Genomic DNA, 15,036 nt, shown 5'->3' on the forward strand with positions numbered 1-15,036 from the left:
CAGGGGGGTTGGACTGGATGACCTCTAGGGGTCCCTTCCAACCCAAAACATTCTATGATTCTGACACCCTACACCCCACCCCACCCCCCCACGCCCCCAGCACGTTTTGGGGTCCGGGCCATGCCAGCAGCAGCAGGCGTGCAAAGCCAGGGATGCGTGGTCAGGAGGAGGAAAGCCCCGTGCCCAGCCTTTGCCTTTGGCTCCTACTGCCAGCTCCGGCGAGGGTGAGCTCCGGGTGAGCTTTCTTTCCAGCATGTTTATGTTTGCTGCCTGGTGCTGAGGTGCCGTAGCTGTCAAGCGTGGGAGCGGGACACTTGAGAAGTGTCTGTGGCAATGCCACTGTAGACACATAGATGCGTGAAATCCGCTGAGCTCCTAGCTGAGAGAGCCAGCCTCTGAATATAAACTTAAGTGAACTCGAATGCCTGCGATCCGACGTGGAGCTGTCGTGCTGCGAAGCGTGCCAATTTCACCTATGATAAATAGATAAGACTCTCTTGGTATTTGTGGTATTTCCGTGCACTGTGCTGTAATAATAGAAATGACCTTGGATATCACAAAGACCAAGGCTGTTAACGGCGAACTGCATTGTGATCTCTCAGGTGAATGGCTATTTTTTTTAAAGTATCGGATTATACTGTGCTGCCATATCATAGCGAACAACCGTGCTGAGTCAGAATAAAGGTCCATTTAACTGCTATCCTCTCTCCCACAACGGCTGTTAGCAGATGGTACGAGGAAGAGTACAAGGAAGGAATGCAAGCGGAGCCTAATCCTTTCCTCGGAATAACCTTCCTGTTTCTAGCAGCATGAAGTTCAGGGGCTTTCCGAGCAATACTGAGCATTTAGACCATTATGCAGAATAAACACCAGTGGCCCCATCCTGAGGTGGTCGTACCTTTTTATCAAAGGTTCTCTAAAAACTGCCCTATAAAGCATCTGTGAGTGGAGAAAGCTGGGTTATACAATTTATTTTTTTTTTTTTACACCTTTTCAGCGTGGGAGTTTATTTTTCAGAGCATCTTCTTGTGTATTATGTCTTCTTGTGTATGTAGGGCAGCACTTTCCAGAATACCAATGTATCTGTACCTGTATGTGTGAATTATTGCAGTTATGATAAGAATCTACCAGCAGAGGTCACCTGGCTACATATAAAAAGTAATTGTAGCCCACTGAAGTGATAAACTATCAGTATCCAAAAGTTGGGAAAGAAATTGGGTGATTTTTCTTTTTGGCTTCTTGGTGTTTAAAAAAAAAAAAAAAAGAAGAAAAACCAGAAAGCAGTTGTGTGGGTTGAAAGATAGCTATCGCTTCTGTATAGAATACAAATATGCGTAGCCTTTCCGGGCCTGTCACTTACAGACCGTACTTCATGCCAGCACTTACTTAAAAGAGATTTTTTTCCTCAGATTCCTTTTTCTAAGATGTGCATTTGAAGCCAAAATGACTCATGTCGGTGTAAGATATTTTCAGCTTTGTCAAAATGCCTTGTTAGAAAGTATTTTGTTAGCTGGCAAAAATGGCACGCATGTTTCCTTTGAGTAACAAAGTACAAACATATCGCAGGGACCTCTGAAGGTGCTATTCTTCGCTCGCTCTTTTTTTTTTTTTTTTTTAAAAACAAAAACATCTTCAGCAATTTTTGGTAAGGATTCATAAATATTGTTGTTGTCAGAGATCCATATCCTCTGATTCAGCGATTTCTGATAGCTCTGCTTTCAGATCTTGAGGCTGGCCAGAATCAAGCTGTTCCTGTTGCTTGTTCGAGTGATGCAAAAACAAATTCATGTTCAGCTGCCGGTGGCCCGGATGGGTCATTTCAGGCCGTGGGGATTGCCAGGCCAGGAGGTGGGATTCCCCAGGAAGGGGTAACCCCTTGACTGGGGGCACCGGGCAGGTCTGTGACACGCAGAAATACCCTTGGGGGGTTTGGCCAGAGAAGGAAGATTGTCTCACTCTCTAGCTGTTTATAGTAGGAACCTGTAACAGTAATGGGTCACAGTCGGGGGGTCTTATAAAATAAGCAGAGCAGGCCTAAACTTTGGCTAGCAGTCAGTGTTTGCAGAATGGAAATACAAAGTTGTGCGCGGTCGGACAAAGTCATGCGCTCAGCGAGTCCTCCCGGGCGCACGCCAAGCCAGCTTGCCCGGAGGGTTGGGAAGTTTGCACTGTGTTTGCACTGCTGCCCGTCTGGGCGAGGGGGGAAGCAGGAGCTGAAGCCGACTGCTCCTGCAGCAGCCTTTTTCCCTTTCTAGCCGGAATACCTTGGCCAGCCACAGCTGAGGCACCCTGTTCTGGGGTGAAAACTTCGCTGGCCGGCCAGGCTCTGGTTATAATGTTCCAGCTGGAAAAGGCCATGGCACCAACTGAGTTTTCTAAAGGACATTTTGTTTAGTGTCAGAAATGTGAAATGCCTGCTTATCAGCAGAACAATAAAAGGAGGTTGTAAAGCTGTGCCTTTCTGCCTAGGGAGCGAGGCGAGCAACGTGCTGTTTTCTGCAGATTTGAAGCACAATTCTCAATCAAGTGAAAGTTGCGTAACTTGCCCCTTTGCTTCACGTGCTGCCCCGCTTGCACCTCACTTTCCTCCTGGGGGCCATCCGGTCCCCCTGCACCCCTTCTTACACAAGGGAGTGGGGGGAGGTTCCCCTTCCTCCCTTACATAACGTGCAGTTTAAGGAGTGAACTCATTTTGGGCTTCTTGGAAGTGACCTACCCCTCGCCTGTCACTACCCAGCCTGCAACATATCTAATTCCCTTCACAGATGCCGGGGTCCTTGGGCAGAAGCTTAACTTCTGGAAAACTCACGACCTTCGTTTCTCCCCATCTCCAGGCCACGAGGTTTATGAAAGGATGTAGGTGCCTGTCTCATGTCACGCTTGTGGACCTCCCAAAACGCTGAGGAGAGGAGGAAGATCGGCCGCTGATCTGGCAACCTTGCCCCTCCCTGTTTGTAGTACACGGCCGGATCCTTTCCCCACCTCTGTCCCATCAGCGGTCATTTTCCTTCCAGCATTCACTCCACATACAAAACCCTATTTAAATGTAGGGAGGAAGGTGACAGCTATATGACACTTGGCGCAGAAGAGCCGTCATCAGATGAGAAAAGAAAGCTCTTCCAGACCATGCATGTCCCGGCACCAGGTGGCGGTGACTCGATACCATTTAAAATACAGAAATCAAAAGCAGCTTGGAGCTCAAACAGAGGAGAAAATCAATTTTACTGAGCAAAGGTCACAGTCTCTCCCAAGGCTAACGTTGTTGTTACCGGCAACACAAGAAAGATGGTTTGCAAAGATTCAGGTTTCAGAGGTACTGTTTTGAAGCCTTCCTCCTGCTTGTACTTTCCACAACAAAGAACTGGAAGCGTCAGGGAAATGTTTCGCTGTAAGCCAAGCCAATTTTTTGATGAGGGGAAACATCAGGTGGGAAAAGGGAAAAGATTTAAATAATCTGGGAATAAAGAAGCCACGTAACTTTTAGGTGAGAGTTAACGGGAATTTCCCCCCTACTTTTACTGCCCATCTCTGGATGCTGTGGGACAAAGAGTGCCTGCGTCCCACTGAAGTGAGCCACAGGAGTGCTGGAGGTGCTTGGCTGTCCCCCACCCCAGCCAGCTGCAGCAGCTCCTCCTCTTGCCATCTTTTTCTCTGTGTCTGCTCCGGTGCAGGAGCAGCCAGCAGAATATCGGGGGCCAGGCAAAAGGTTTAGTTCTCTGGGTGTAACACAGGGCAGGCGACCAGAGCCCTCTTCCCCAGGCCTTGCATGGGTGGCAGGGGTGACCTGTACTGCTGAGGGAGTGCCCCACGTGGTGCCAGGACAGCACCCTGGCGCACAGGCTCAGGCAGGTGGTTATTTCTGCTGTGATAGCTTGGGATCCTGCACGCAGAGGCCCCGAAGGGTTTCAATCCCTCACCCTTTGGCATTATAAACAGTTTCTACCGTGGTGCTTAACTTGGATGTCATTTTTTAATTGACCAGAATTTTTCTCATGTCGCTGACAATATTCATAGAAGTTATATGGCAAAGACCTCTCACTTCTGGCCCAGAAAATCGCAGATTGCTGAAGCTTGGGGAAATACTCTGGGGAAGGAGTGCTTTGTCTTATCCCTGTGCTCTTGCAGACACGTCCACCATCGGCCATGTCGGATGCAAAATGCTGGGCTGAATAGTCGATCCTATGGGACTGTGATATATTCTAAGAGCTATGCTTGGAGTCTAAGCTTGGGGCGGGGGGGGAAAGTATTCCTGCATGGTGTTCAGCTCCATTCCATCGGTGCAGTTGAAAGTACAAGCAGTACGAATTACGTCTTCTAGAAGTGTGAAAAGATCGCAAGAGGTTACATGCGTTGATAATCAGCCTCTTAAGAATGGGTTACGCAAGCAAGAGTTTAACTATAATAAAGATTATCATCCATAAATGCAAGAGATTAGTGCAAGGACTGCAACAGAAGGGTTTAGTGAAGAAAAGGAAAATACAGAACAGAAAGTGTCGCTTGTAGAAAACCAGATCTGGTTCTGTATACAACCTCTTCTACAAATACGGCAGCATACGACAGGATACTTATTTGCAAATAACAGTTAGTAGAAAATGTGCTCTATCAGGTTTGTTTACTTATTTCTTGGCAAGTCTGGCTTGTGAGGAAGTCAAACCCAACGCATCCAATTAGAAAATCTTCTGAAGCAAATCACTCAGAGCAGCACAAAGCTCTCCGACTGATCATCATGCTCCTATCAACACTGCATTTCAGAGTTTCATGTTCTTTAATGAATGCCACTTCCCCACAGTCTTGGAAAAGAATCAGCGATGCCATCCCAGTGTCTGGAGATGGGAATTGAAGCAAGGAGGCCAGTACTCATGCTGTCTAACAGTAGATACTCTTGCTACAGTTTCTAAATTAGTTTAACATCTTAGCTCACCTGGTGTCTGAATTGCCCTCTAGGCTATGGGAAGGGGCCTAAGGTGCTGACAGTCCTAAATTTAAGCAGCATCCTCTTCTTCACACCTAGAGTTAGCTGGGGATGAATGCAAGTCAGTGGCTTGCCCGGTGTCCCATGAGAAATTACTGGGGGAGGGGAGAAATGAGCTGAGTTCCTCAAACCTGCGTCCTGTATCCTGCCTGCTACTTTATCAGCCCTCTCCGGTACACGGAGGTTTGCTTATCAGAATGGACTTCTTGTTGTTTTGATTTGTCCATCTCTTGGATTTTATGTCACTTTGCTTGGAAAAGCTACTCGCGAGATCTTCATTTCATGCAGCTCGCTCAGAGATGCTTCTTTGAATGAATGAATTTGATTGATTGACTTTTCATGCATAGTTTTGTTGCCTATCGCATGGCTTGCTCCACCTTTGACTGAGACTGCCCCCAAAGTCTCAAGTGAGTAGATTTCTGAAATCTAGCTGGCTCTACCCTTTCCTGAGTGCATAAAAGCCTTGCTGAAATGCAGGTAATTAGCAAATGCATTGTTCTAAGAATAGTGTTGAACGAACTTTACAGTCCAGCCCTTTCGCTACCGCATGTAGCCCCCCTGTGACTCTTTTGCCACCCCTGTTTTGAGCCTGGGGATAGATGAGCGGGCTTGCCGCTTCCACTGTTCCCTTTGTGAGAGAAACGAGCGTGTGCTTGGCAACGCCACAGGTTTAGATGCGGCCTGAGCCATAGGTATGGGCTTGCTTTTCTTTGATTACTTGTTCCAGACACTTGCTTTGCTCCCAGATCTGTTAGCACTATGCTTCCCTGCATCATTGCCTGGATAGGAAATAGGATAGGATAGGAAAGTAGCCTCGTATGAACCGGTGCTCCGAAGGATTAGAGATCTACTCATTGTCCATTTCGGCAGATGCTGCGTCTGTCATTTTTTTTTGGACCAGGGCATACTTTGCCTGTAAAAGAAATGCTGGCCACTTCTCTCCAGCTGCAGTTCCCAGTCTTTATCTGCCCTTGTTTCCCCCAGGAGAAAGCAGCTTTGTGAGGAAACCTTGCATTAAACGTGCTCCAGCTGTTCCTTGCACCCAGTCTCAGCTTGAACAAGTTTAGATCAAAAGCTGTCAGAGGAGAGAAGCTGTAGATAAACTACAACAAACAAAAAAGAAATGACATTCAGAAGCTCTCCTTATTTTTAAAGGGACAATAAGAGGGTCACCCTCTTGTTTTTCAAGGAACATACATACATTAAAGTATCTGCTTGGTGCCTGAGGTAAACTATGGACCACACAGATCCAGGGGGTGTTACGGCAGTTACTGGTGACACTGACAAGAAGGAGATTTCGTTACCTGTCGGGCCCAGGAAAACAGGAACAGCGGCTTGAGAATCGCTGATGCCCCAGCACTGAGCTAAGGCCACCTCATGTCTGCCACCCCCTGCCTTCAGTTGCAAGAATGAGCCTGCTCTGCAGCGTGCATGCAGCCGGTCGCACCGGCACTGCCACCAGCATGCAGCAAAGTGCCTGGGAAATGTGAGGGGGTGAGGAATCACTGGGAGGGAAGGGGCTACGTATGACTCCTGTGAGCAGCTAAAAAACCAAGATGCCCAACAGGGCTGTATGTCGACATTTGCCGTATATGATACATAGCATATAGGAATGAGGCCAGCTTTTCTGTCTGCTTTCACTGAGTGTCCTCGAGGCAAGGAATTTTTCCTCCAACTGTCTCCATTTTGGCTACTCAGCAGAACCTGAGCTGGTACCACTGGGAACCCCTCTGCAGGCTTGATGCCTGCAGCCAGACCTTTCTGTGTTGCTATTCCACCCAGATTTACTTGCTTTACTTTACTTTTTTCTCATAGGAAAAAAAAAAAGCCAATGCAAATTCCTTGTTTTCCTCTAGGTGTTCCGCATTACAGTTGCAGGCATTCAGCTGAAGTGATGGAGCCTTGGTAGGAAAGGTCCCACGTGGGGCCTTTGCTCCCATGGGCTGGTGTAGCCCAGTGCAGCGCGAATGCAGGGCTGTTCTTTGACAAAAATTGCTCATGGATGATGAAGGCTTTTTCCACCACTACTACCAGTACTGTACATGCAGAAAACGAACCCCTCATCGTCCTTTGACTAATCCTGTTCAGATTAACTGACTTGGAGTTGTAATGACCCTGTTACCATCCGTGTAACTGTATGTGAGTGACTATTGCCTTAAGAATTGCTCCCTAGCATCATTCTCCCAACCTTTATCATCTCTTCACAGTTTTTAAAGAATCTTTTTCTTATTTAAAGACAAACATATTCCACCTTTCCTAACAGGATTATGCTGTGAAAGTGTAGTATTGCTTTTGGTTTCAACAGACACAGCCAGGAACAGCTGTTTCTTACACTGGGTTTAGGATGAGTCTTGTGAAAATAGGAACTGTATGTATCACACAGTATAATTCTAGCCATCAGCTGACAGAGCAGACCAGCTTTCCTCAAATCCTTGCAAATACATTTATTTTTTCCAGTAGAAAGACTTTTTCTGAAAAGCTAAGCTAGTATCACACCAGCTAAAACTGAGCAGAAGTGGCTTAATTTTAATTTAGGAGGGCAGAATAGCAAGGAGGGTCCAAACCTGACTGAAACAAAGTTTAGCATTGTGTTTTCAGTACCTTTCAGCAGTGAGTTAGCCATACAGTTCTGTTCCTAGTGTTTAAAATGGCTTTAAAATCACCAATGAAGCTTAAGAGAAAGTCCAAGCCAAACATAAAGAAGAGCAAAGGTGTGATTCCAAGGCCTCATTTCTCAAGGAGCTTTTCCCAACACCACATTTTTTTAACCTTTCTCCAGCCACCGGTGACCAGAACTGCAACTTTTCCCAGAAGAGCTGACACTAAAGTTGAAAATGTTTTATTTTGCATCATGGGAAAAAGAAGTAAACCACCTTGCTTCCTTGGCTGATACTTGCTCTTTGAAGGGGGCCAAATGACACAGCTTAAAGCTTTGTCTATTTATTTGCAGCTTGCTTTGCTTCCCTGGCAAAGTGGAAGTCAAAAGCAACAAGGCAAAGTGAAAACCCATTTATCTTCACAGGAAACCAGTTCAGGATTAGGCAAACCAGAAATCCCCACTTCCTTTTTCTAGAGAAATTACACTATCTGTTAATTAGCAGATGCCTGTTTCATTTTCTTCCACGGCCCTTTTTATAAGTAAAGGAGGAGGCAGGGGACCTAAGGACACGCACCTTTTGCCACAGTCACTATTCGCAGTTTTTCCATTCTGTCATTTCTCTCCCCATAAATATCAGTCGTGACCCCGAAATGAAAATAGCATCCTGTTTTCCTTGCAGTTTGTTTGGCATTGTGTAAGACGCTGCTTATAATGAGAAGGTGGGATTTCCAATGCTGGTAGGAAAGAGAGAGTTTTCTTGGAAACAATCATCCTTGGCTAGGAGCTCACTTGCTATCCGTATGCCACTGTAGGCATGTGTGCTATATGGAAAATAAACTGGTGGAAACTCAGTTGGAGTAAATCAGCTGGCTTCTCAGACCTTGCAAACGGCACCGTGCTACGAGAAATTCTGGGAGATCAGCAACGGGGGCCATCATTGCCCATCTCCAGAGCTGCTGCTGGGAGGGCAGAGAACCTGTTATTGCAAAGGGCCGCAGCGTGAGGCCTCCCCAAAAGACGGCAGCGGTGCCAGCCCTTCAGCGAAGCCCTGGGAGCCAGTGCTCCCTCTCCCCGTCCTCCTCCAGAAGAACAGTTACGGTAAACTGCTGCTTTGAGATAGGAACCTGCCGTACATTTCCTTTTAGCAAAGTACACTGTAGCAAAAGAAGGTGCTGATTAGTTGCATGCAATCTGAACTGCTGTTCCTTAAAATAAAAAGTCTTTTTTTTTTTTTTTTTTGGTCTTATCACCAAGGGCATGGTTTTCTCAAAGGTTATTTGACAGCCCGGCATCCTAAAGCAGCCATGTTGGCCCACTGCACGAGAAATACAGCGAAGCAATGACAGAACTGCGAAGTGCTGCATCCTCTATGCAATGTAACATTGATGTTTGACTTAGTCCCGGAGGAGCACGAACCATGAAAGAGGCACAGAAGATGAAAATCGCAGGGGGTCAACCTAACAGTTCCAACAGAAGATCCATGCAGCTGTCAAAATTGCCAGATCTCTGCAGCTGGACTCATTCGAACACACAACCTGTTCTCAGTGGTCTTAACTGCATGACCAATGCCACTGACTTCAGGAATATCTTTAAGCAACTGCTCAGCTGTTGGCAGAACAAGGGTCAGACATGTCTCCTGTTGTGGGGTGACGGTACATGGCAGAGTGCAGGTGACAGGAGTATTTCAAACATCTCTGGAGGTCTTGTGTCCTTGTGAATACTAAAAGAAATTAATGTTTCTGGGGTCACAGGTGCATATGGTCACCCAGCTGTGGTCACCTACCTCTTGTGGAGCGTGCCCCTGGCATATGAAATCCAAATCTCAGGAGCGTCATTCAGCAGAGGCCATTTCTCTTTTTTTAGGAGGTTTAGTCTACGAAGCATCAGGGAATATTTTTTTTTCCCATTCAGCTCTGTCAGAGGTGTGGTTCTCTCCCTACAAAGATTTAGCCATGTTTTCCACATGCCTAGGGATATTAGAAATATTACAGAAATAAGGTCACTATGCTGGATCTTAAAAATGGCCATCGACATTTTCTTGAAAGTTTCTCCCTGGACAGGGGGGCCAAGTGTAGGAAAATACCAACTTGGAGGCGCAGATAGATCCAGGGCTAGCCTCCAGTTGTGATACAGTTGCTATTATGGAGAGCTACTTCATTATAATAACAGACTTCAGCGATGCAATATACTTCAAGATGCATACCCTATGGCATAAACCAAACAAAACCAACTCTGCCTTCATAGACCCAGCAATTATTTTCTAAGTTCCCACCTGGGAGAGGCCAGCAACAGGTTTATAGTGGGAAAAGAGGTCACAAAAGGGAAAAGGCTGGCCCGGGAAGGAGAAAATGAGAAGGAGGTAGAAAGTGAAGGCGTGCGGGTCTGTTTTCTACAGAACTTGTTCACCAGGTTCTGAAGGGTGGATCTGAATGCAAGGAGAGGAGCCCAGGTGGTTCGGAGCAGGGGATCGATACCTCAGCGTCAAGGTCCCGGAGGAAGCAGCTTTTCTGAAGAGAGAAATAGCTCTTTCCCAAACTATAATCCTGCTCCATTCTGGCCTGGAGGGGCTGCTTGGCTACTCAGGACCAAAAAGCTGTGATGTCGTGGATGATGAGAACGAGCAATTGCAAAAAACTGAGTCTGGGATTTTCACAAAACAAAACAAAACAAGGTCTAAACCAAGTCACTAGCAAAGGGAGCACATCTTGCCTGGGTTCTGGAGGTACCCCAACTGCAGCGTCCCACGGGACTCTCCTTGCTGCTGGCTGCGTTTCCCCTCCCAGCCCATCTGACCACAGCTTGCTCTCCCAGCGGGCTTCCAGCTTCGCATTTTTCGCCCAAGCTTACCAGCTCGTCCTGACAGAATACGGAACGGGAAAAGGGGAACGCTGAGGCTTTTGGTTTCTGGTAGGCGCCGTTACTACACCGTTGCTGCTGCCTAAAAGAGCTGGAGCCCGGCCGTCCCCATCTCCTCCAGCCTTACTACAGCCCGCATGCCTCTAGGGGGTGCCTCGCCCTAAAGTTTAATGCCCGGAGCTGGGGAGCAGCAGCCTCCGGCTGGGTTTTGCCCGGGGAGCGGTGCCAGCAGCCGCCTCGCCCACCCTGCCCGGGGGGGCAAAGCAGGCAGCCCCGTTCGTCTAAAGCTGCTGCGGGTTGGGCCCCTGATCCCAAAGAAAACCATCAGTTGCTTTGCTTGGAGGCTGCTGAAAAGCCCTGTCGTCTAGAGAGAGATGTAACCGAGCCTCCACCCCTTGGTCTGAAGTGCCAGAAGAGAAAAATGGTACGAGCAGGCTCGTGGGCCAGCAGTGGGAGCGGGTGCCTATTTCTGTCCTGCTCCTCAGCCTGTTTTGCTAACCCGGGCTGTGTGAAAAGTCTGAGGCCGGGGCAAGAGCGAGTCCTGGAAACACGTGTGGAGCAAAGGATGCCTTTGGATGATACAGAGCTGTTCCCTATCCTCAGCTGTGCGGCAGGGCTGTATTAGGGCTTGGAAACAGAAGGGTATGCCGAGTTTGTTAGGTGTGGAAAAAAGCACTTCTTGGTGTTTCTCTTTACATCTTTGAGGTGAGGAATATCACCCAGTGAGGTCCCCAGCCCGTCCCTTCATTGTGTCCCTCCTTTTCCTCTTATGCAACTGGGAAACAGAACACAGCCTCTGTTTGGAGTCAAACTATTTGGTACGCACAGCTGTGCAAAGTCAAAATCATCCCCGACATGGCTGAGACAGCCCCAACTCCCACCTACTCATGGTGTGTTCACAGATGTCCCCCTCACGCTGGAATAACACAGCTCCCTGACTCCTATTTCAGGAGATGGGAACAGTCTTGGAAGACTTGCTGTTTTCTTTCCCGTGATACCTTCCTCTTGGAAGAAATGACAGTGCCCTGTATTTGGTACGGGGAGGAAGAATTTGCCCTTGGGCTTCCTCCTTGCCCCTACAGGTTTCCATGTACTTACAACCTAAGGGGGAAGCAAACCTGGGACAAAGCGGGAGGCAGTGTAAGAGCTGGAGGGACATCTGGGGAGGGTCACCCACGCCAGTCCATCCCTGAAGCAGGACATGCCAGGCCGGGAGGAGGGGGGACATCTTCTCTGACATGCACTGTGCTCCTGAACAGGCTAAAGGATTAGCCCTTGGATTTGTTTTTCAGATGATCCCGTGCTAACAGCTTTGGGTGGATTTGGGCTGACTTCTCCACGTCAAGTCCTTTGACCTTTTAATCCTTCTGAAATAACCTATTCCTTTTCCTCCCCCTAATTCTCAATCCCGCCAGATTGCCTTTTGTTGTTTTTCTCCTTGGATGTGTTTTGAGAGCTTGCAGCAGCTTTTCTGGTGGGCTGGGTAATTAGCCGGCAGCTCTGGCTCCTTCCTCCCACTGGGCTGTACCTGGGGCTACGCGTAGTTTCAGGGTGCTGCTTGATGAGGGTGTTAGACTTGCGACTTGAAAGTTTTTCAGCGCTAAATCCAAACAGTAGGCTTTTGCGATAAATAATAAGGAATATCTCTGATTTCGCTCCCCTTCCTTTAACTTCTTCATCCCTCACTGCAGCTGGCAGACCCAAAGGGTTATGCAGTTCTAAAAGCGGAACAAACAAAACCTGAAAAAAAGAAAATTCCAGCTGGTAAACTGAGGCCAGATATAGCTGTGGTGTGCATGGGATAGGGAGGAAAAGGAGAAAGCTGGAGGAGATGACTGTGGAGGTGGTCGCATAACTCAAATGAAATACCTTAAGGACCTGAGGTCTGGGGGAGATGCAGAACCTCCACTGCAAGCATGGTCCCTGCAGGCTGCGTGAGGATACCTTTTACAGGCCCTGACTCAGTTCACATCATTTCGAGGCTCTGAAGGAAGCAACCCAACTAATGGCACATCTGCGTGGAGGCTCCGTCGGCTTCAGCCAGAGGATGGGTGCATGCTGTGCTTTCTCCCAAAGATGGGTTACGCTCTCTGCCTCCAGCCAGGTCCCGCCATCTCCCTAGTTTCCTCTGCCATCGGTGGCTGAAATAAGAGGGTCGTAAGTGGCTCTTTAAAAGCATTTTGCACTGGTCAGGAGAGGAATAATACTTATTCTTCTGGGCTTAGGTCTTTACGCAGACAGATCAATACGCTTCCTTCTTCAGTTCATCTTCAAATTCCCGTGTGGAGGAAATGCAGGGACTACTCAGGAAGCTGTGCAGTGCCTTGCTTAAATCCATGCAAGGCTTATCGCTATCTGAGGTCCTTGGGAATTAGTGTTGCCTTTAAAGTTAAATGCATACACAAGTTTTTCTCTCAAGAAAGATGGCTTAAGCATATCTGAATTGGAAAAGTCCCATCTCTTACAATTGCCATATACAAAACCAGGTGACTTCATGGTAGGCTGACTTCTAGATGGCAAAAGATACGAGGTGTTTCCTTGGATCTAGATAAAAAAAGGGTGGGGCTTAACGACATGTGGATAAATAGGGAAGTAAATTCCATCAATGTAAATTTACAATGTAAAGGAAACAGCCTTTTCGCATCTGTCCTGCTGTCCAGTGACTCATCTAATTGAAAAATAAACCACAGTACAACATGGAAAAATCTGCACAAAAAGGTCCTATGATAGGATGCTTTTTGCTTTTTCCAGGCAGTAGGTGAAATAGCCTGATTAGTTATTAGGGATGTCTGTGTAAGAAAAAAAATCTTCTACAGTCTCTGCACTAAATACAGTTAAATTAAGCATGGTAAATACCATCCCGAGAACTGTTTGTATTTTAAAAAAAACCAAAAAAACAATGGAAATTTTGGCCAGTCTTTGAAGCTTGTACATTGAAGTCAAACCCCAAGAAGGTCCTCAGTGGGATTCTAGAGGGTTTGTGTCAACCAGCATTTGGGAAACCAAAAAGGCACATGAGATTTTGGGCTGACTCCTGCCCCGAAGGGTCGTCTCACCTTGCTCAGCCTCTCCCAGGGTCCAAGTGCTACACTGCATCCCCTTCAAAGCCCTTGTGCATCCATTCAAAGCCCTTGTGCACTCTGTTCTGGCCTGGATTTTTTTGTTATGGGAAGGGCATCATGCTGCTGTGCTCCCTTTCCACGCATGGGAACAGCTGCCCTGGGTCAGCCCAAAAGCTTCCAACATCAGCCCAAGGCAGATGCCTAAGGAAGAGAATAAGATATAGGGAAAGTAATAGCTTGAGAGACCCCTATCAGTCTGTGACTCCAAGGCTTCCCGAGCCAGCGGTGGTGCAGCCCTCCACAGGCCCCTATTCCACCGAGTTACCTAGTTTTCTGAAAACAGACGGCCAATTTCTATGGCTCACTTGTGTTTGGTGTGAAGAAAATATATCCTTTGGTTCGTTTCAGATCCACTGCCTGGTCATTGCCGTACGAGCCCATGGAGGTACCCTTATCCGCCGCCTTCCTGACAGGCAGGGCTTTGTAGAGTCCTGTCCTAGTCCTGCGGTCATCCCTGCCATGCTGGGATCAGTTTCCCTTTCTTCTGTCCTGGTCTAAGTCAGAAGTAACACAGTGAAGCCTACAGGGGCTGAGCAGGAACCACAGAAGAGAATGCGGGCAGTGCAGTTTCTTAATGCAAACTCTGGCCTAGCCCTGCATTTTGGCCCTAAATCTAACACAGGAGGTTTCCTTATGTTACCTTCCTAAAGCTATTTGGTGCCATTAGTAACAGAGCAATAAAACAGTGATCTTTTCACTCCTGTCCAGAGGGAAAAGAAAACAGGGACCTGAATGCTCTATTCGGTTTTCAGCTTCATCAAGGTATTGTTTCTCGTTTGGGTGTTTTCTGAGCTGTGGTTTTAGAAGAGTTCAAATTCATATCCCAAATGTGCATGCTCACCCAGAAATTCAATGAATTCGGGGGAAACAACTGGTCTCTGAACAGCTGTTAGTTTGGTTTTGAGTGCTTCAGAGGATCTTATTAAAATAATAAATTTCTATAGGAACTGCTACTGCAGCACTTCTATTTTTTAATTTTTTATTTTTTTTTCAAGAGGGAAGTTATGCAAGATCCACTGGATGATATCAGCACATCTGGACAGCTCAGAGAGCGGGGAGTTTTGAGGAAAGAGGACGCAAACAGAAAAGAAATTTGAGGTTTTCTCAGCTTGGGGCAGGTAGTGGGATCCTGGAGAGAGAACTGCAAACTCTGCCAGCCCTGGGAGGGCCCTGCCTGGCTCTCTGCTGTCCAAAAGGTCACTAAATTTGGCAGCCATCACAGACAGCAAATAGCTGCTGATTGCCGCAGTGGGAAGTGCAAGGCCAAGCAAATTCATTTGCGATTCCAGCGCTAAATGCTTACACCATAGCTACAGTTTGTATTTATGCTCTCGGGGATCTGGGGAGGGAGGGTTTGTTCCCCCTCTTGCCTGAGTAAGAAGTATTGCTCAACAGGCAGGTGCTGGGTGCCTTGGAGCCGCTTCGGCTCAGTCCTGCTGATAGGGAAGCCCTGGGATGCGAGGGTGCAGGCGGAGCGGAGCCCGCTG

The 15,036-nt window shown here is 47.5% G+C and overlaps 1 protein-coding gene across 1 annotated transcript in view; it reads right to left on the minus strand.

Moving 5' to 3' along the window:
- Positions 1 to 13,930, minus strand: part of EDN1 (endothelin 1) — an 18,360-nt gene extending 4,430 nt beyond the window's left edge. The window contains exons 1-2 of the mRNA XM_009637964.2: positions 13,855 to 13,930; positions 11,956 to 12,145 (exon numbers count right to left, since the gene is read on the minus strand). Coding sequence (XP_009636259.2) covers positions 11,956 to 12,145; positions 13,855 to 13,930 — 266 coding nt within the window. The remainder of the gene's footprint in view (positions 1 to 11,955; positions 12,146 to 13,854) is intronic.
- Between the last annotated feature and the right edge of the window lie 1,106 nt (positions 13,931 to 15,036).

Source organism: Egretta garzetta, unplaced genomic scaffold, assembly GCF_000687185.1.
Source record: "Egretta garzetta isolate BGI_Z169 unplaced genomic scaffold, ASM68718v1 scaffold14, whole genome shotgun sequence".
Taxonomy (NCBI): domain Eukaryota; kingdom Metazoa; phylum Chordata; class Aves; order Pelecaniformes; family Ardeidae; genus Egretta; species Egretta garzetta.